Source organism: Chrysochloris asiatica, unplaced genomic scaffold (genome assembly GCF_000296735.1).
Source record: "Chrysochloris asiatica unplaced genomic scaffold, ChrAsi1.0 scaffold00130, whole genome shotgun sequence".
Taxonomy (NCBI): domain Eukaryota; kingdom Metazoa; phylum Chordata; class Mammalia; order Afrosoricida; family Chrysochloridae; genus Chrysochloris; species Chrysochloris asiatica.
The window spans coordinates 7,787,094-7,809,001 of NW_006408648.1; the positions used below are offsets into that span (position 1 = coordinate 7,787,094).

The 21,908-nt window shown below is 39.8% G+C and overlaps 1 protein-coding gene across 1 annotated transcript in view; it reads right to left on the reverse strand.

Annotated features, from left to right (window-relative positions):
- Positions 1-3,454, reverse strand: part of LOC102839868 (chromosome unknown open reading frame, human C3orf43) — a 14,152-nt gene extending 10,698 nt beyond the window's left edge. The window contains exon 1 of the mRNA XM_006869438.1: positions 3,405-3,454. Within this exon, the coding sequence (XP_006869500.1) occupies positions 3,405-3,454 (50 nt within the window). The remainder of the gene's footprint in view (positions 1-3,404) is intronic.
- Between the last annotated feature and the right edge of the window lie 18,454 nt (positions 3,455-21,908).

Genomic DNA, 21,908 nt, shown 5'->3' on the forward strand with positions numbered 1-21,908 from the left:
TCTTTTGATGCACATAAGTTTCTAATTTTTAGTATGTCCCAATCATCAATTTTGTCTTCTTTTGTTTGTACAATTTTTGCAATGTTTGATAGTCTATGTGTTCTTTGTATTAGAGTCCTTAAATTTGTCCCTATTTTTTCATTGATTACTTTTATAGTTCTGGGATTTACATTTGGGTCTTTAAACCATGTTGAGTTATTTTTTGTATATGGTGTGAGAAAAAGGTTTTGCTTCATTCTTTTGAATATGGCTTTCCAGTTTTGCTAGCATATTTTTAAAAAACAACATATTTTAAAAAATTTATGCAAGCATTACTTTATTTGGTTATCATAATAACTTTAAGAAGTTAAGCAGTTATTTTAATTTTTTTTCAGATAAAGAAACTGATCCTTACAAAGAATGAAACCTGAAGTCATACAGCTACCTGGTGCTAAGACTAGGTTTTGAAGAAAGTGGCGTTCTCTACCTATTTAAAGTATCCACATCTTAGTCTTCCTTCCAGGATTAGCTCAAATTCCATTTCCTCCTTGAATTCCCCAATGTCTCTACCCAGAGAGCTCCTTGCCCACCTACCTCTCAAGGACTTCCTAGACCCCCTGTCATTCCCCACATTCTGCTTTATTTATAGTGCTACCTTTTCATTAGCTAAATTGTATGCTCTTGAGAGGAAGGGACCAGAGACTATTTCTTGGACATCTTTTGCCCATTCCCTAAAACCTAGCATAGGCTTTACCCAGAAGTAATCAAATATTGTTTTCATGATTGACAATTGTGATGTGAATGAGATACTGTATTGTACAGCCCAAAATGGGGATTTGAGTGGCTATTAACAGGCCTGCTCATCAGAGGTGCCATGGCCCTGAAATGATGTCTTCTCACACCACAAGGAATTGGAGCACCAGAGCTCACTTTCTTGAAGTCACCCACATTGTTTTTCATGAAGGAAGGGAGACACAAACACACATGCCACTTCCCTGAGTTTCCATGTTCCTGAACTTCTTTGCTCACCATGGAATGGGCAATCACTCAAGATCAAAAGGGTAACATTTACCTAAGGACAAAGTTGAGAAGGAATAAAATGGTGGGTGGAATGGAAATAAGAACCACAGGAAGAAAGCAGGATAACTGTTGCTGCAGGGAGGAGATTGCAATCATTGAGATGAAAGAAAGTGTATGATTGTTGAATGTAAACCTGATGATCTTGTCTGTAAACCCTCACTAAATTAATAATGAAAAGTTTTTAATTTTTTTAAATCTTGAGAGCAGCCATCTAAGGTGCAGCTATTGGCTTTTCCTCACGTGAAGAAAGAAGAGTGAAGAAAATTGAAGATACACACACACACACATATATATATTTGTTGTTGTTGAGAATATATATAAAGAATGCCACTTAGAAGCAAGAATAGCAAGACTTCATCTCAGATACTTAGGATATACTATTAGAAGAGTTCTGTCCCTGAAGAAGAACATCATGCTTGGAAAAATAGTTGGGTTGTTAAGTGCTATCGAGTTAGTTCCAACTCATAACGACCTTGTATAGGGTTTCCAAGGAGCAGCTGGTGGGTTTGAACCTCCGGTCTTGAAGTCTGCAGTCCAGTGCAGATCCTACAGTGCACACTAGGACTCCTAGAAAAGTAGAGGGTCAGTGAAAAAGAGGAAGACCCTCAACAAGATGTATGGACACAGTGGCTGTCACAATGAGGTCAAGCAGCAAGAGTTTTAATGCTCAAGGACTAGGCAGTACTTCACTCTGTTGTACAGAGGGTTGTTATGAGTCAGAACCTATCAATGGTATCCATCACCAAGAACAACAAGGGTTAGTGCTTATGGACCATTTCTAGATTGAACAGTAGAGATGAACTCTAGCTTGTCAATCAATACAAAAGTTTACAATTCTAGTAGTTCTTTGAAATCTTTGCACCAAAAGGCATTATTAAACCATTTCAAACAAGTTCTAAACATGTCTGCAAATTCTGAGTGAAGTCTGTTTTCTATGATAATGCTCCAGATCAAGAATTCTCACCATGTTTTTATCTTCTGTCTGTCTATTAATGTCTGTCTATTCTATTCCTTCAACCGCATTCCCACTAAATCAGTTCCTCCTCATCTTTTACCTAGACCTAGAAGTACTGGTGTGGTGCTGTAGCATAAGCACTGGACTGCTAACCTCAGGGTCTGGAGTTCAAACCCACCAGCCACTTCTTCAAAACCCTTTGCAAGACACCTATGGAAGCAGTAGCTCAAAAGAGGGAACTAGTCCTTACAGCAAGAATCATCCCCACCCCCTCCACACACAGAATAGACAGGGATGGGCAACTTGGACATTGGCTACCCAAAATGGGGGGTGGTGGGCTACAAAGGCAAGAAGTGACTGGCTTACAAGCTTTCAAGAGGGAACCTAGATCCAGAGGGCCTGGAGGAAGGTAGAATCTCCAGTGAGTAGTATTCAATCTGACTAGGCGGAGCTGATGCAATGAAATGCAGATGGGTCTCTTGTGATACCATAGTGAATAATTGTTATCAGGACTGTTTGTGAGGGTTGGAAATGTAAAGGTATATGTTTTATAGCAAGGAGGGGAGTGATTAACTTTTCAATCTAGGAGCGAAGGTCCCTAGGATCATCAAGGGAGAAGAGCAGAGAGCAGGACCCTACCCAGAGAAGCAGTGATGCCTGAAATGGAGCCAGAGATGATGACGTGGAGCGATGAAGCAGCTGGAGACTTTAGATCCAGAGAGGGAGAGCGACTGTGTGCTGAAGACCTGGGGGGTACGGGGGAAGGATTGCATGGAGGGGATTGTAACCATGGCAATGAGACGATATACGATAGAATGAATGTAAGACTGACGTTCTCCCATGTAAACTATCACATAATTCACAATAAAACCTAAAAAAAAATAAAAAATAAAAAACCCTTTGCAAGGTGGCGATGAGTCGGAAACTACTAGGGAGCACTCAACAACAACAGGAATTACAATAGTCTACCTGGATCTTTTGAGTCCTGGTGTGGTGCTGTGGGTTAATGCTCCAGATGGCAAAGCCGTTTGAACTGCAAGGTTGGCAGTTCAAGCTCACCAACTGCTCGGAAACCCTATACAGGGTCGCTATGGGTCGGAACCTACTTGATGGCACTTCACAACACAAAAACAACAACAACCTGGATCCTTGTTTTCAGTCTCTGTCACTTCCTAGCTATCCTTCAGAAATATTTTTCTAAAATATTTTTATGATGTAATTCCACTGTTTTTACATGTTTTATGCCACCTTTAACTTGTCCACTAACACAGTCAGAGCCAAGTTGAATTTCTTTAGCAAGGATCACAAAGCCCTCTACCCTTTGCTCCTGCTCTGTGAGACATCTACTCAGTTATTAAATACAGTATGCAATTCCAAGCTCTTGGCTTACTTGTACTGTTCCTTCAATATATGGAATATCTTTCCATATTTTTCTTCCATGTAGACTACTACTTACGCTTTATGATTCAGCTTAAATGTCCCTCTAGGAAGGCTTCCTTTTCCTAGAGTCAAAGGCAAAATTAATAGATCCTTCCTTTATGTTTCCATAGCTCTTTAGGAACAGCACCATTATAAGACCAGTTGCATTATATCATAAGTACTTTTAATACTTCAGTCATCCCTACAGGAGCTCTGGTGGTGTAGTGACTGAAGTATTCAACTGCTAACTGCAAGATCAGCAATTTGAACTCAACAGCTGCTCCACAGGTGATGTGGTAGTCTCCTTCCAAAAAGATTTGCAGCCTTGGGAGCCCAATAGGAGTAGTCCCACACTATCCTATAGGGTAGATATGATTCAGAATTGACTGGGTGGCAGTGGGTTTGGTTTAGTCATCCCTACAAGGAGCTCTGGTTACGAATCGGTCTGTGAACTGCAAGGTCAGCAGTTTGAAACTACCAGATCTTCCGCGGGAGAAAGATGAGACGTTCTGCTCCCATAAAGATATACAGCCTCGGAAACCCTGTACAGGGTCACTATGAGTCGGTTCCGACTCCACAGCACATAACCACCACCACCACAGTGTGGAGCAGATGTGACATTTTAGGGTTTTTCTATTATTAGCCTTAGCATTTTGTATCCATGCATAGTAGGTACTTGGTAGGTTGAATGGCAACATGGTGAAACTGTATGATAAATACTGGACAGTGAACCACAAGGTTGGCAGATCAAGCTCACCAGTTGCTTTTCTAGAGGACAATGAGGCTTTCTGCTTCCACAGATATTCACAGCCTCGGAAACCCTATGCAGGGTCACTATGAGTTGGAACTGACTCAGCAGCATTTGACAACAACAACATAGCATCCGGGAGTAAAACTGTCTTTATTTTTAATTTACATACTTTTAACCTAGAAGACTTGAGTGCACTAACAGACAAAGAAACCAAATTAGCATAAATCTGTATTTCTTTACCTATTTGTATTCTTCTTACTCTCTTACCCATCTTCCCAGTAAAGCAGAACCCATGCATGCTTATTCCCTCCCTGAAGCCCTTAGTGACCTTTTCATTGCCTCCTTCAAGGATATCAGTGTTGTCTTTTCATTGTTCATCTTCTTAAAGTAAAACAAAATGAAACAAAACAAAAACTCAATGTAGGTTTGAAACCAGGGGTTTCTGCTGTCTCCTACTCATCAACAGGCTGCAGTAGCATGATTTAATTTCTGCCTGAAAGGTCACTCAGTACACGAAGCTTTTAATAGACTGTACATCCAAATATAGTCTCAAAGAACTGGCCATGTGAACAAAGGTGTCCTGGAATGCTCTTTAATAATTTCCTTTGAAAATTGAGCTGTAGTACATCAACACAGTACAACTACATGTAATTGTGGTTCAATGTGTTCACATATACATATGTACACATTCAAGAGAGCTACAAAAAGTTCCCTCATACACTAGAACAAAATTTGATGGAAATACGACTCTCTAATTTTAACACCTTCATAAATGGATTATAATCTAAATTAGGTTTTTTAAAAAGCCCTAAACTTTTTTATGTTGCTGTTAAGTGCTGTTGAGCCAGTCCCAACTTATAGTGAACCTATATAGGGTTTCTTAGTACGTAAATCTTTGTGGGAGCAGAAAGCCTCATCTTTCTCTCTTGGAGCAGCTAGTGGGATCAGACCATCAACATTGTGGTTCACAGTCCATTGCTTATCATACAGTGCCACCTGCTCCCCATCATGTATTATATCAAGGTTTAATATCTAACCATCATTAGAAACTAACAAATGTTTATTGAGAGCTTTTAGTAATTATAGGAAACTTGGTGGCAAAACGGTTAAGCACTTGGCAGTTAGCTGAAAGGTTGGCGATTTGAACCCATCCAACAGAGCAGCAGGAAAAAGACTTGGCAATTTGCTCCTGTGAAGAACTACTCTATGAGAGTTCTGCACTGTTATATGGGTTGCAGTGAGTTGAAATCAACTCAACAGCGCCTAACAACAATCACAGTGTTGGTGGTTTTGTGCCGTGGAGTCAGTTCTGACTCATAGCAACTCTATATAGAGTTCCGAGACTTCACTGGAGTAGAAATTCTCTTTTTTCTCCCTCAGAGATCCTGGTAAATTTGAACTCCTGACTTTGCGGTTAGCAGCCCAAGTCACAACCCACTACTGTGCTACCAGGACTCCTTAACCAAAACAGTACTAGAACAAATACTGGAAGGAGAAAGGAGATATAAAACAGAATTTATATTATTAAGGTGCTTAAAATTTAATTGGACAGATGGAATATATATTTGAAAAAAAAAAACCGTACTACCCAGGTATATGCTAAAGCGATACGAAAACTCATTGCTGGGGGTCAGAGAAAGATGGTGGACTAGGCAAAAAAAGGCTGTGTGGACTCTATGAAACAAGCATACAGAAAACCTGACAAGACAGATACAGAGGATGGTCCTGGAACTCTGAGCTTCAGAGGAAGGGATAGAAAAGTGGATCGAGTGCTTACTGGGAAAGAGGGTTGAAAAGACCTAGAAAGAAAGGAGGTGACTTTGAGGTGTATTTTATACCTTCCTTTCCTACAGTTTTCTTCATTTTTGAATTGAATTGTATTTTTTTGGTGTTGGTCTCCTTCATATCACCTCAAGGGTTTAGACTTGTGAAGAAACGAGTATGATGGGGATAATAGTTTTGAAAGGAGACATCCTGTACATAACCAGAAGGAAAAAGAAAGGATTTCTCCATTTTGCTATTTTTCTGGAGGTGGCCAGTTTTGTTTCTCTTAGAGAAATCTGACCAACCTGTCATGCTGGTTCTGAAGGCACTGCTGTTGTAAGCAGTTCATCAAGAGTTGAATTTCCTGTAGTCTTCTTGGGAATATGGGAAAGGAAGAAAGCCACAGGACTGCTCAGTCAGTCTTGGGAAGATCTGGATGATTCTGTACATGCAAAAATGACTTGAAATTTATATTAGACACCTTTCTATCAATCCATCTTCAGAGACTGAACGTTGTATGATAGCCCTCCAAAGAAGGGGTGGAATATTCTGGTTTCACAACAGATTTTCCACTCATTTCATTTTTGGGATCAAATCCCTTTTGTATATAATCTTTATTCTCTTGTTGTTGTTTTTAAAAAATAACTTTGTTTCCTATTTAAATTCCTTGTATTAGTCAATGATTCATGTTCAGCATTATTTCAACCTTCTTCCATTGCAGAAAGAGAAACACTTATTTGTGTTTTAAATGAAACTGGTATAGGAAAGTCTAAAAAAAATGAAAGGAGGTAAGTGATGAGCAAGGGCAGCTGACAGGACCTGCTACAGCCATTCTAAGAGTTTGTGAATGGGTTTAGAGATGAGAAAATATATTTGCATTGCAGAAACCTACCTGTGGCTCATAGAGACGAGGCTGCAATTTTATTTCTTCTTTTTTTTTTTTCATTTTTGACTAACATACAACCACAGGGAATCTCCCACTTTCCAGGTGGTCAGAGTCACTTGGAGGTTGTGAACCTGAGGAGGAAATATATACAATAACCCCACCAGGGCTGGCTCTGCTCCAAATCTGCAAAGTCGACCCTGGCCAGTCCTGAACTGGCTCTCACTAGGCATGTGGAATAGAGAAAAAAAAGGGGGAAGGGAAAAGAAAGGAAAGAAGGTGGGTGAGCAGCTCAAGAAAACCAAAATGTTAGCTACTAAGGAAAACCACAGTAAGATTAAATTCTGACTTCTCAGTAGAAATTACGTAGGCAAGAAGGCAATGGGGAGACATATACAAAATTCTGAAAGAAAACTACTGCCAACCAAGAACCATATACCCAGAAAAACTGTCCCTCAAATATGACAGTGAAATTAGAACATTGCCAGATAAACAGAAACTAAAGGAATTGTAAAAATGAAGCCAACTTAACAAAAAAATACTAAAGGGAGTCCTTTGGACAGAGAACCAACTACAGCAGACAACAACTGAAGATTGACATACATGGCAGTACCACCCAGACTTCAATTCAGATATAGAAGTATCCAGAGGAAAACAAAGTGACAAATCTGAACATAGGAAATCAGAGATATCAATCCATAATGAAGACAACAACAGAGCAAAAAAGAGGGGAAAGTATATTTACAGAATACCAAATGATGAGGAAGTCAAGTAGATTTCAAAATAAAACAGAATTTTTAATTTAGGGAAGAAATTAACAAATTACAGGGTAACCTCAAAGAAATGCTGTACACCTTCAAATTAAATCAGGAAAAGGAAAATTCACGAAGCTCGATGATCATTAAAACCATGAAGAAACTAACAAGAAAAAGCACACGCACAAAAAATGAACTCAGCACAGGAAAAAATGCAGAACAAAGTAATCAGCAACATCACACAAAAAACACACTCTAAAATGACTTTAATCAATTCATGCCTATCAATAATTATGCTGAATGTCAATGGATTAAATGCACCAGTCAAGACACAGAGAGTAGTTTAATGGATAAAAAAACAAGATCCTTCAATATGCTATCTACAAGTGACACACCTTACACTAAAATACAAACAAAAATGAAATATAAAAGGATGGAAAAAAATTTATCAAGCTACTGGCAGTCAGAAACAAGCAGAAGTGGCAATATTAATCTCTGATAAAATCGGCTATAAAGAAAAAAAACCAGCCTAAGAGACAAAGAAGTACATTATTTCATGACTAAAAAGTCAATTGAACAAGAGGACATAACCATAATAAATATCTATGCTCCCTATGAAAGAGCCTCAAATTACATAAATCAAACTCTCATAAACTTTAAGAGAGAAATAGATAGCGCTATAATAATAGTTGTTGTTGTTGTTGTTAGATACCATCCAATGGGCACTGACTCATAGGATCCTAGGCACAACACAACAAAATACTGCCCAATCCTGCACAAACTTCACAATCATTATGCTTGAGCCCATTGCTGCTGCCACTGTGCCAATATATCTACTGGGGGTTTTCCTCTTTTTCTCTGACCCTCCACTTTACCAAACCTGATATCCTTCTCTAGTGACTGGTCCTTCTTGACAATATGTCTGAAGTAGGAGAGATGTGAGATGGCAATGCTAGCTTCCAAGGAGCACCCTGGCTGTACTTCTTCCAACACAGATCTGCTTATTATTTTGGTACTTTTAATACTCTCCTCTAACACTATAACTCAGATGCAACAATTCTTCTACCATCTTTCTTATTCAATCCAACTTTCACATGCATATGAGGTTATTGAAAATACCATGACTTGGGTCAGGTACTCCTTATTCCTCAAACTGACAGGTCTTGTATAGCAGATATGCCTAATGCAATACGTCATTTAATTTCTTCACTGTTGCTTCCATGAGTGTTAATAGTTGATTCAAGCAAAATGAAATCTTTGACAACTTCAATCTTTTCTACATTTATATGGTTGTTATTTATTGGTCCAGTGGTAAGGATTTTTGTGTTGTTTACATAGAGGTTCAACCCATACTGAAGGCTGTGGTTTTGAAGTATATCAGTAAGTATTTCAAGTCCTCTTCAATTTTAACAAGCAAGCTTGTATCATATGCAAACTGCAGGTTGTTACAGAATCTTCTGTCAATCCAGATGCCACGGTTTCCTTCATGTAATCAAGCTTCTTGGATTATATGCTCAGCATACAGATTGAATAAGATCGTGAAAGAATACAACTCTGGCGCATACCTTTACTAACTTTAAACCACTCAGTGTTCTCTTGTTCTGTTTGAACAACTGCTTCTTGGTCTATGTACTGGTTCCTCATGAGCACAATTAATTGTTCCTAAATATTCATTCTCTGCAGTGTTGTCCATAGCTTGTCATGATCCACACAGGTGAAATCCTTTGCATAGTCAATAAAGCACAGGTAAACAGGTAAACATCTTTCTGGTATTCTGTTTTCAGCAAAGATCCATATAATTTTCAGCAATTATATCCATGAATCCACATCCTGATCTGAACCTGGGTTGAGCCTCAGGAAGTTCTCTGTCAATACACATTTGCAGGTATTTTTGGATTATCTTTAGCAAAATTTTACTTGTAGGAGACATTATTGATATTGTCCAATGACTTCTGCATTCCATTGGGTCACTTCTCTTTGGAATGGGCACAAATATGGATCTCTTCCAGTCAGTTGGCCAAGTAGTTGTCTTCCAAATTTCTTGGCATAGATGAGTGAATGTCTCCAGGGCCACATCAGTTTATTGAAAGATTTCAATTTGTATTCCATCAATTCCTAATGCCTTATGCTTTGCCATTGCCTTTAGTGCACCTCGAATTTCTTCCTTCAGTATCATTGGCTCTTAAGCATATGAAGGAGCTCTGGTAGTGCAGTGGTTACGAATCGGGCTGTGAGCCTCAAGGTCAGCAGTTCGAAAGATGTACTTTCTGCTCATGTAAAGATTTACAGCCTTGGAAACCCTGTACAAAGTTGCTATGAGTTGGAACTGACTCCACGGCACACAACCACCACCATCACTTATTGAAATGGTTGAACATCAACCATTTCTTTTTGGTATAATGAGTGTTTATTCATTCCATCTTCTTTTGATGCTTTTTACATCATTCAATCTTTTGCCCATAGAATCCTTCAATATTGTTTGATAGGAATGGGTAATGTAGACAACAGCTATCAAAAATTGGGGGCCTATAAAGGCATGAAGTGGCTGGTTTATAAGGTTTCATGAGTGTGCTTAGTTTCAGAATAAGGGGGTAATGTACAATCCCTGAATAGTTTTTCTCTTTTTCAGTTGGATCTGGTGAAAGGGGGTGGGGAATGATAGTAATTGGTTTTTATGACTCAATTATAATTATTAGCAGGACTAATTATGATTTTTACAACTGTAATTGTAGAAGAGGTGTAACTAAATGGGGGGAGTAGTTAATCTTTCATTTCAGGAACAGACAATCATTCCAGGACCATCAAGAAGGAAGAGCATGAGTGGAGCATGAGATCCCTACCTAGAAAAGCAGTAACAGCAGAGATGGTGGCAGAGGTGGTGGCATGGAGAGGCAGAGCAACTTCAGGCTCTAGGCTCATGGACTGAGTAAGGCTGTGTGCCTGTGGGAAGGAGGCTGGCTGGCAGAATGTGCCCTTTGGACCCTTAAATGAATATATATATTTTTGTTTCATATGTGTACATAAAACATTTTTGCTTTGTTCATTTGTGAAATATAAAATGTAAATGGGGAGCCACAGGAAGGAAGTAGGATAACTGTTATTGCAAAGAGTCGTTTGTAATAATTGAAATGAAATAAGTGTGTATAATTTTTTGAATGTAAAGCTGATGATTCTCTGTAAACCTTCACTCAATTCACAGTAAAAATTAAAAACAAACAAATCAACTACTACTGTTGACTCAATTCCAACTCCTAGTGACCTATAGACAGAACAGAACTGCCACAGAGGGTTTCAAAGGCTGTAAATTTTTACAGAAACAGACTGCCATGGAGTTGCTGGTCGGTTCACACGAGTAATCTTTCTGTTAGCTGTCATGTGCCTCAGCTACTAGAGCTCCTTAAAAGTTATAGATGAAAGAGTAGGTCACTGGAGTTCTGGGTACTTCGGGAAAAGCTCACACTGAAAGTGAGACTTGGCTTGACCTCAGTGGGAAATATAAGGCTTTGATGATCACAGAGGAGAATAAAGGATACTACCCACCTGAGAAGGAGCTCTGGTAGCGTAGTGGTTACAAATCGGGCTGTGAAACTTAAGGTCAGCGGTTCGAAACTACCAGCCACTCAGCAGGAGAAAGATGAGGCTTTCTACTCCTGTAAAGATTTACACCCTCGGAAACCCTGTCGCTATGGGTCAGAACCGACTCCACGGCACTTAACAACAACAACAACAACCCACCTGAGAAATTGAGCAAAATCATGGAGGTGGCAAATTAACATAATCTGTTTAGGGAACAATGAGTAGATTTTGAACCAATGATTCATGTAAAGATAAGGAAAACACACACATACACACACCCCAACATTTAAATTGATAAGAACCAGATCATGGATTCATTCATTTATTCACCTAATCATTTCTCTATTCAATATTTACTGACAACATAAATATTTATTGAATGGATGAAACTTGTGAATGAAAGAAGAGTACTCTTCTGGCCACTGGGAATACAATGATGAATGAGGCAGAATCTTAGCCCTCAAGGAACAAACTAGTAGGGAGACAGACAGCAAGGGATGCAAGAGTGAATGGTTCTAGATGGCCAGGCTGACGAGTCTGGACATATAGTAAGTATTGGGTCTGTAAAGTTAACTTGGCAGTGGGGAAAAAACAATAACAGAGAAGCTGCTTAGAAGACTGTTGTCAGAGTTCAGATGTTAGGAGACAAGAACCTCCTTTACAACATTGGTTCTGGGAATGAAAGAGCAAAGGCACAGATTCAGACATTATCACTCCTTCCAAATATCCCTGGTCATTGAAGTCAGTGAGTCTCACATGAAACTTCAGAAAAGTGCGGATTCTGAAAGAATCAAGTCTTTTTTTGACTACTTGGAAAACATCTTGCTAGGTTCTTTGTGATCTACTCAGTGACCATCTTCTCCACCCCTACTTTTCCTCCATTAACAGACTCCCAATTTTGTTCAGGTATTGAACAAAATGATATGCTTCAGGGTAACTGGGCTGTTCCGTGTCTCAGAGTAGGAGATAAATCCTGATTAGACTAAACCAATCATGACAATTCCATTATCATTAGTTTAGGATAGGCAGGTGGCAAAACTGTAGCCCACGAAACGTGAGAGGAGGTCTACTATGGCATTTCTGAAGCTAAAAAAGAGACACCTGGGGGGGGGGGGGGAACAAAACAAAACAGTCCCTCTTCATTTCTCAGTGTTGTTGGATGTGGTATTTGGAACTACAACAGCCACCTTATGACCATAAGGAGAAACCAGTTTAAGACAATAAGTCAGGATAGCAGTGCAGGAATACGAAAAGAAACTGCACTAAATTAATCTCCCCTGGGTCCCTGAGTGGTGCAAAATGGTTTACAATCATCTACTAAACTAAAGTTTGGCCATTCCAACTCACCCAGCAGAACTGCAGAAGAAAGGCCTGGTGATCTGTTTCAATAAGGATTAGAGCCTTGAAAACCTTACAGAGAAGTTTTACTCTGCAACACAGGAGTCATAACTGACTTAACAATGAGTTTTTTTTGGGGGGGGGGTGAATGGGGGAGGAAGTTGGAACTGTTTTATTTTTAGACTTTTAATTATGGGAATGATGACTTTGCCTTATTGATAAGGCCTTTTATAGCTGGGGCTTCTGTCCTCAAGGACCTAACTGTTGAATGAAAGAGACTTTATGTATCAGCGTTTTCCTTCACTGAAGTTTCTTTTGAAAACTTTCATTCTTCTGGAGCTTCTGTCAGTTTCCTTATGGATCTATCTATCTGTGGCCAGAAATGAACAGAAGGAAAGAAAGAATAGTAGAGTCTCTGATGTAACCTAATTTTCTCTTCCTCAATGCACTCAGGTTAAGTCTTTGGTGACCAGTTCCTGCTCCCTACATCAATCCCTTGGAAGAAAGTTTAGACCAAGACAAAGAGCAAAGAGGTCTGCCTTGGGATGAGATCCTAAAATTCTAACCACCAGTACTATTTCCCCTGGGATGTGGCATGCCTATCTAGATCCAATACGTGCTCTCTGATCACCTCTTGTCTGAAAGTACCTGCTGATCCTTCTGTCCTTGTATGATACTCTGGTACTTGGCTTTTTGCCTCCTTTGTCTTTTGTAATTTCCCAGTCTCTTCTGTGGAGTCCTGGTGTGGCACTGTGGGTTAATGCGTTGATCTGCAAAAGTCAGTTTGAACCATAAGATCGGCGGTTCAAGCTCACCAGCCACTCCTCAGAAACCCTATACAGGGTCCCTCTGGGGCAGAACTGACTTGATGGCACTTAACAACAACAACAATCTATTCTGCACACTCATCTTCTGGACCCTCCTTGCCCTTTGTCATATTGTCTTCCAAACTTTATATAATAAAGCTGCAGCCTAAACAGAGTGTCAAGAAGTAAGCAGTCGTTGGCTCTGATAAAACAAGCATCTAGAAAAGCAACAGCAGGTTATCGTTGTTTATGGTAAAGTTGAATCAAGTACCTTTGAGTACCTTGAATACTATAGCTTGAGTACTAAACTAATAACGTAATGATATCTCCTGAGACTTATGAGCCCAGGAAAACACCCAGGGAGTTTTTGCTAGAGATTAAGTTACTGTTAGTAACCTTGTGGTGAGGAGACATCTGGACTCTTACAACAGCAGCGCTTGCAGATGGCAATATGATTTGTCAGAATGTTACTTTGTCAGGGAAGTTGCCAGCCTGGTTTTACTCATTTTGCACTTCAGGACCTTGACTGCAGTCTTCAAATTGGTGCATTCAGTTCCTACAGCGGTCTGTCAAAGAAAGGAGTTCTTTTATTTGGGAATTTATAAAAGACTACAAAGGGATTCGCTGAGAATATGAGCACATATTCTACAACGGCAAGTCAACACATTTCTTTGGGTCTATTTTCAGACTCCTGGGAGTAGACGTCAACAATTCTATTCTCATAGTCCTGGTGGGATGGTAATTCTACACATTTCATCAGTTCTAGTCCCAGACTCCTGGAAACAGACTTCATCAGTTCTCTTCCCAGCGTCCAGGTGTGTTGCTGTGGGATAATGCACTGGACCGCAAGGTCATTTTGAACCACAAGGTCGGTGGTTCCAATTCACCAGCCGCTCCTTGGAACTCTATGTCGGGTTGCTATGAGTCAGAATCAACTAGACGGCACTTAACAACAACAATTTCCAGATTTAGGAGTCCTTTGGTGGTGCAAATAGTGCTGTACTATTAACCCAAAGCTTGGTGGTTCAAACCCACCCAGAGGTGTCTCAGAGACAGAAATGGCATCTGTAGCTGAAAGGTCATGACCTTGAAATCCCTACAGGGCAGTTCTACTCTGAATAAATGGGTCACCATTTATTCGGTATGTACTCAACAGTAACTAACAAAACATCCCCACACAAAAGTAAGTAAGATCCCAACAACAATGTCGTTTCTAGGCAATTGCTTTGTTTGCTTGCAATATGCTGTTGTTTATTTCCTTTCCCTTCATTTATAGATTCCAAGTTCTAAAACCCAGTTTTGATGCTGCCTCTAGTGCCCTGGAGTGCCTGGATGGTACAAAATAGTTAATGCATTTGGGTGCTAACCAAAAGGTTGGAGGTTCAAATCTATCCAGAGGTGCCTAGGAAAAAGGCCTGGTAGTCTACTTCAGAAAAACCAGTCATTTGAAAACTTAATGGAGCATGGTTCACTCTGGCACAGACGGGGTTGCTATGAGTTGGAATCTACTCAAGGGCAACAGTTAACTGTTTCTGTTGCTCTTGGTTTGTTCTTTAGTTCTACAAGGTCAGCAGTGCAAACCCACCAACAGCTCCTCAGAAACTCTGTACAGGTTCCTATGAGTCGGAAATGACTTGACGGCACTTAACAACAACAGTCCAAAGTATAATTAGGCTCTGCAGTCAGATCGGTACAAAATCTCATTCCACCACTTCCTCATTCAGTGAGGTGGTTTTTTTTTTTAAATTGCAAATTAATCTTTTTTAGCCTTTGCACATTGGAGATCATAGCAGTATCTAGAGGAATCAAGCCTCAATTGACCAGAGAGAGAACCTACTCATTAGCCATCCTGTAAGGACTTCCTCCTTTCTCTGTCTCCCTTTCTTACTTCTGTACACATAAGTGCTTCCTGCGATCACCTCCCAAATAACTTACTTGCAATCAAATCCTTATCCTGGGTACTATTTCTGGGGAAACCAAATTAAGATTGTACCCTTGCTGTCTGAATGAGACATTTCTTGCTCTAGCATTCATCTCAAAGTATGCTAGTGGACTCACCCAGGTAGTTCAGCTGCTGACTCCAAAATGTGTGTGTGTTGGATCTGAATTATATTATATATTTAGGCATGTTCATAAACAGTGGGACTCTTATGTAAGTTTCCATTAAGGAACTCAGTAGATGCTTTATCTACTTCCAATCTGGTGAATTTTTATTTTTAATTAATAAAAAATTTAAATTGAAGCACACATATAAGTATGATGACTTATCACATTGCACACTCAGGTAATCTTAACCCAAATCCAGAAGTAGAATAGAGCAGAATCCCCCTTAGGGCTCTTCCCAATGACTACTTTCTTTTGTTTTCCCAAACATAAACACTATCCTTCACTATTGATTAATTCTGTCTGTTTCTGAATTTTTATAAATGGAATCATATAGTATTTTTTTTTTGTCATAGATAATTTTTTAAAAGGTTTTATTGTGAATTGAGTGAAAGTTTACTTTCACTCAATTCACAATGAAATCATCAGTTTTACATTCAACAAATCATATATTTTGTTTCATTACAATTATATAATCCCTTCTGTGTACCATCAGTTAACAGTATTTCTCTCGATTCGTTTGAGCTCTCTCTCTCTCTTTTAACACTCAAGCATATCTAATAATTTAAACAACCAAAGGGCACATTCTGCAAGTCTGCCTCCTGGCCACCAGCTCTCAGTCCCTCTCTTCCCATGAATCTAGAGTCCTCAGCTGCTCCCTCTATGTCCCCATCTCTGGTGTTGCTGCTTCTCTGGATAAGCATTCTGCTTGTGCTCTTCACCCTTGATGGTCCTAGGGTCCTCGGTTTCTGGACTGTAAGATTAACCACGCCCCTGTTTTTTTTTGTTTTTTTACAAAACTTCTACTTTTACAGTTGTGATAGTCACAATTAGTCATGATAACAATTACTCACTATTGAATCATAAGAATCTTATCCTCATCTCTTTTAACCAGACCAATCTAGACAAGATGAAAACTATTCAGTGGGGACTCTCTCTTCCCCCACATACTCTTAAACAAAATTCCCTCTTGAAACCTTGTAAGCCAGTCATTTTGTGCCTTTATCGCCCCCTCATTTTAGGTAGCCAGTGTCTAAGTTGCTCGTCCCAATCTACCCTGAGTACAGAGGAGAAAGCATTGATATTTGATGTGAAAACTCCTTCCTTCTCTGTTGGTATTTTGAGCTACTACCTCCATGCCTCAGAAACCCTATACAGGTCTCTATGAGCTGAAACTGACTCTACGGCATACTTCCACCACCACCACCACCACTACTATCTCTATGAATATAGGTCAAGTTCATCAAATTGTAGCAATTTACCCTCGTTGCCTTTATCAAAAATTGTTTTCTTTTTTATTTTCTAGTTGTGTTCTGATTATCAAGCCATTGAGGTAAGGTCAAAGGGGTACTGTCTACAAGTTTGGGTGTTCTTGTGCATCTCCTCTCACTTCATATCAGCTGGACACTTTACTCTCAGCTCTAGCCCTCTGTGGCTATGTCCTTGTCCATGGGCTCAGGTGTCCCTAGGTCTCACCACAGTTTGGACCAACCAGCCCTTCCTCTTCTCTCTCTCATCTCCAGGTCAACAGGAGTCAATAGACTGTGGGTGAACTCAGTCCATTTCTTCATTGCTGCTTTTTCCCCTCTTCCACTCACCAGTAGACCAATGTGGTCGCTATCAAGCTTGCATGCCTGCTCATGTGTTCCCTTTGAGTTTCTGTCCTGAAGGAACTTGATTGCTGTCTGCCTTTCATATAGTATTTTAAAACAGCCTTATTGCGTTATAATTCACATTTTGTTGTTTAGTGCCATGGAGTCAGTCCTGACTCATAGTGACCCTGTATAAGGTTTCTAAGGAGTGACTAATGAGTTTGAACCGCTGACCTGTGATTCAAACTGACCTTATTGCCGAGTATTTATCACACAGTGCCACACCAGGAGTCCATAATTCACATGTGGTTGTTGTTAAGTGCTGTCAAGTAGGTTCCGACCCATAGCAACACTGTAGCAGCTGGTGACCTTGCAGTTCAAATGGCTTTGCAGTCTGGCGCATTAACCCACAGCGCCACACCAGGAGTCCATAATTCACATAGCATACAATTAATTCTTTCACATGGTCCACAATTCATTTAAAATATGCAATCCAATTCTTTTTTAGTTTATTTACAGAGTTGAGCAATCATCACCACAATCAATTTAGAATATCTTCATCATCCACCAAAGAAACTTCATGCCCGTTAGCAGTCCATCTCCATGTTCTCCTAACATAGCCAGCCCAAGGAAACTGCTTATCTATTTTCTGTGTCTATAGATTTGTTGAGGCTGGATGTTTCATTTAAATGAAATTATACAATATGTGGCCTTTTGTGGTTGGCTTGTTTCACTTGCATAACATTTTTGAGGTTTATTCATGCTTCTATACAGGGTCGCTATGGGTTGGAACTTACTCGACAGCACTCAACAATAACAACAAATAGCATGTATTAGTACTTGGTTCCTTTTTATTACCAAATTACCACTGTATGGAGATAAACCTTTTGCCGTCAATTACAACTTATAGAACAGACTAGAACTTCCCCTATGGGATTTCCAAGGCTGTAAATCTTTACAGAAGCAGACTATCGCATCTTTCTCCCGCAGAGAAACTGGTTGGTGGGAACCACTAAGTTTAGGCTTGCAGCCTAGAATTTAACCACTGACAACCTCCTAGATGTGGGGGAAGATTGATGCTAAGGCATATGGAGATCTCCAAGGGATGCCAAGCCTACAGATATTGAAATGGGACAAGGACCTGCCTCCAGAGTTGTCAGAAAGAGAAAAGTCTTCTCCTAGACCTGGTACACTGGATTTTGACTTCTAGCCTCCTAGACTGTGAGAGACTATATTTCTGTTTGTTAAAGCCATCCTCTTGTGATATTTCTGTTACAGTATCAGATGGTTAAGGTTGTGTGTCAACTTGACTGGGACATGATTCTGAGTGGTTTGGCAGTTATGAGGCAGTTTGACAGTTATTTAATGATGTAGTCATTCTCTTTGATGAGACATGATATAATGTAATTAGCTTCATGATGAGATATGCTATGAGTAGCCAATCAGGAAAATTTGGGAGTTTCTTCAGGAGTGTGGCCTGCATCCAATATATATGGAAATTTTGGCAAAACTCTCTGGCTTTTTACTAGATATGGATCTTACATCTGGCTTCTCATTATCTAACCTCTGGTTCTTTGGACTTGAGCCAATGTATTGCCTACAATCTTACCTGCTGATCTTGGATTCATTAGCCTCTGTTGCCAGCAGTCTGCCATCTGACCTGCTGATCTTGAGTTTGTCCACTCTGAAGCTATGTGAATGCAGTATAGTGAATTACTAAATGTATCTTCTAGCCATAGTCTGTAATTCCCACAAAACAACTTTTTGCCCTGGTAGGTACGGGTACAAGAAGATCGAAAAGGATATTGATAGGATGACCGGATTCAGCTGTGGATGGTAGCAGAGTTCATTGTAATTGTAAAAACTTGAAACTCTAGTTTGGGTATAAAACGAGCCATCTCAGAAGGAGGGATCTCACTATCATCAAAGAAGAATGGAGTACATCCTTTGGGCCCAAAGATCCCTGCACTTTAAACCTCCTTGACCCAGGGACAGATATCTATTTATACCAGGGAATTAACAGACGAGCAGCAGCAGCAGAACCAAGAACCAGAGTACAAGACAGAGCATTGGGCTTCCCAACATATGGTACAAATACAGCTAAGTAACTTTAGGCAGGAAGCTTGCTTGTAGAGTGGGGTGCTTTCAGGAACTTAGTGTGTGTGTGGGGAGGTGGGGTAAGACTAGGTTTGCTGACCCACGTAGCTAGACTCAAGTGCCTTCATCAGGTTGAGGCTTATGGTGGAGTAGTGTCCTTTGGGCATTTATTGGCAGTCCCACCTTGGAAACCCTATACAGGGTCGCTATGGGTTGGAAACAACTCAACAGCACTTAACAACAACAACAACAACAAAATAGATTTGTAACATTGTATACCACCACTCATTTGTTTGTCATACTGTGCTGGCTTGCATGTTGCTATGATTCTGGGAAGCTGTGCTACTGGTATTTTAAATACCAGCAGGGTCACCCATGGTGGACAGGTTTCAGCTGAGCTTCCAGACAAAGACAGATAAGTCAAAAGGAGAGACGGACTACTTCCAAATATTTAGTCACTGAAAATCTTTTGAATAGCAGTAGAACACTGTCAGTACCAGATTATTGAATATGGAAACATGATGAAGAGCACCAGAATATTATCAGATATAGTGCCAGAAGATGAGCCCCGCAGTTGGAAAGCACTCAAAATGCGACTAGGGAAGAGCTGCCTCCACAAAGTAGAGTAGACCATGATGATGCAAATGGAGTAAAGCCCTCAGGGCCTTCATTTTCTGATGGGGCACAACTCAAAATGAAGAGAAACAGCCGTAAACATTCAATAATAATCAGAACATGGAATGCACGAAGTATGAATCTAGGAAAATAAGAAATTGTCAAAAATGGAATGGAGTGTATAAACAACAATATCCTAGGCATTAGTGAGCTGAAATGAACTGGTATTGGCCATTTTGAATCTGATAACCACATGGTTTACTATGCAGGGAATGACAAATTGAAGAGGAATTGTGTCACATTCATCATCAAAAAGAACATATTCAGATCAATTATAAAGTACAATGTTGCTGTGATAGGAAATATCCATATGCCTGCAAGGAAGACCAGTTAATACCACTATTATTCAAATTTACACACCAACCACTAAATCCAGTGATGATGAAATTGAAGAATTCTACCAACTTCTTCAGCCTGAAAGACATATAAGCTGATTCCAGTTCTGGGTCATTGCAAATTAAACTGCTATAAATATGGTATACAGGTTTTTGTATGGACATAAAATTTAATTTCTTTTGGAGAAATGCCGAGAATGCATTTGCTGTGTCATATGGTAATTACATTTTAATTTGTAAGAAACTGTCAATCTGTGTTTCAGAGTGACTGGACTACTTTACATTCCTACCAGCAATGGACGAGTGATCTAGTTTCTCTACATGTTTGTCAGCATTTGGTGTTCTCACTATTTTTTATTTTAGACATTCTGAGAGATATGTAAGACTTAACACTTATTTAATCCAGGTATTCTAGAATTCTTCAAGAGAGATTTAATTTATAATATGTTAAACCACTTTCATACTTTGGACATGCTGTCAGGAAGGACTAGTCCTTGGAGAAAGACATCATGCTGGGTAAAATGGAGGGTCAGAAAGAAAGAGGAAGACCTTCAATGAGATGGACTGACACTATAGCAGCAATAATAGGTTCAAACGTAACAACTGTGAGGATGGCGTAAGACTAGGCAGTGCTTCGTTCTGTTGTGCATAGGGTTGCTATGAGTCAGACTGACTTGAAAGCACCTAACAAATACCACTGTCACTCATACGGAAGCGTTTTGGAGACAGGATACAGGCACTTTTCTTTAAAAAAAAAAAAAGCTTCAAAGTTGAATCTGATTTGTGGCCCAGGATTATGAACCACTGTTCTCAAAAAGATACAAACTGCTAGTTACGGTTTTGTGTTGACTTCACTGGTTCAAGATTCTCAATAGTTTGGCTGTCAAGACGTAGTAGTCTCCTGTGGTGAGATCTAATATAATGAAATCACCTCCATGATGAAATCTGCTAGGAGCAGCCAATCAACTGCAAATAAGTTTTTCAGGGATATGGCCTGTTTTTAAAATATGTGCGTGCTCTGAGAAAGCTGGTTTGATTTTTACTGGGTCTGGATCCAACATTTGATTCATCACCTGACCTATGGTTGTGTGGACGTTACTCAGAGGCCTACCAATCCTGGGAGTAGTCAGCAGTCTCCATCTTACTTGCTGGTCTTGGATTCACTTGCCTCTGCAGCCAGAAGCCTTCCAGCTGACCTGCTGATCTTTGGTTCATCAGCACCTGCAGTAACTATGTGAGTCAGGAGAAGCCTCCATTCTGACATTTGACCACGGACTTGGGACTTGCCTGTCTCTACAACTTTGTGAGCCATTTCCTTGATATAAATCTCTCTGTGTGTTAAATATATATATTAGGTTTGGTGGTTATGTGCCACAAGTAGAGTTCTGACTCATAATGACCCTGTATAGGGTTTCTGAGGCTATAAATCTTTATGGGAGCTGAAAGCCTCATCTTCTGCAGAACTGGTAGATTCAAACTGCTGACTTTGCAGCCCAGAGCATAATCCACTATGCTACCATTGTTACATTTCATATATATGTTGATATATAAAGAAAGAGAGAGAGAAAGAGCCCTAGTGTGGTGCTGTAGGATAAGCACTGGAATGCTAACCACAATGTTGGTTGTTCAAACCCACCAGCAGCTCTCTATATATAGGATTGCTACAAGTAGGAACCAACTCAATGGCACACAACAACATTTTTGTATGTAAGAATCACTGGTTTTGCTTCTCTTGAGAATCCAGCCTAAGACACAAAGTTTGAAAGAAATGTCATCCTTTGAAGAAACAACCATATGTAA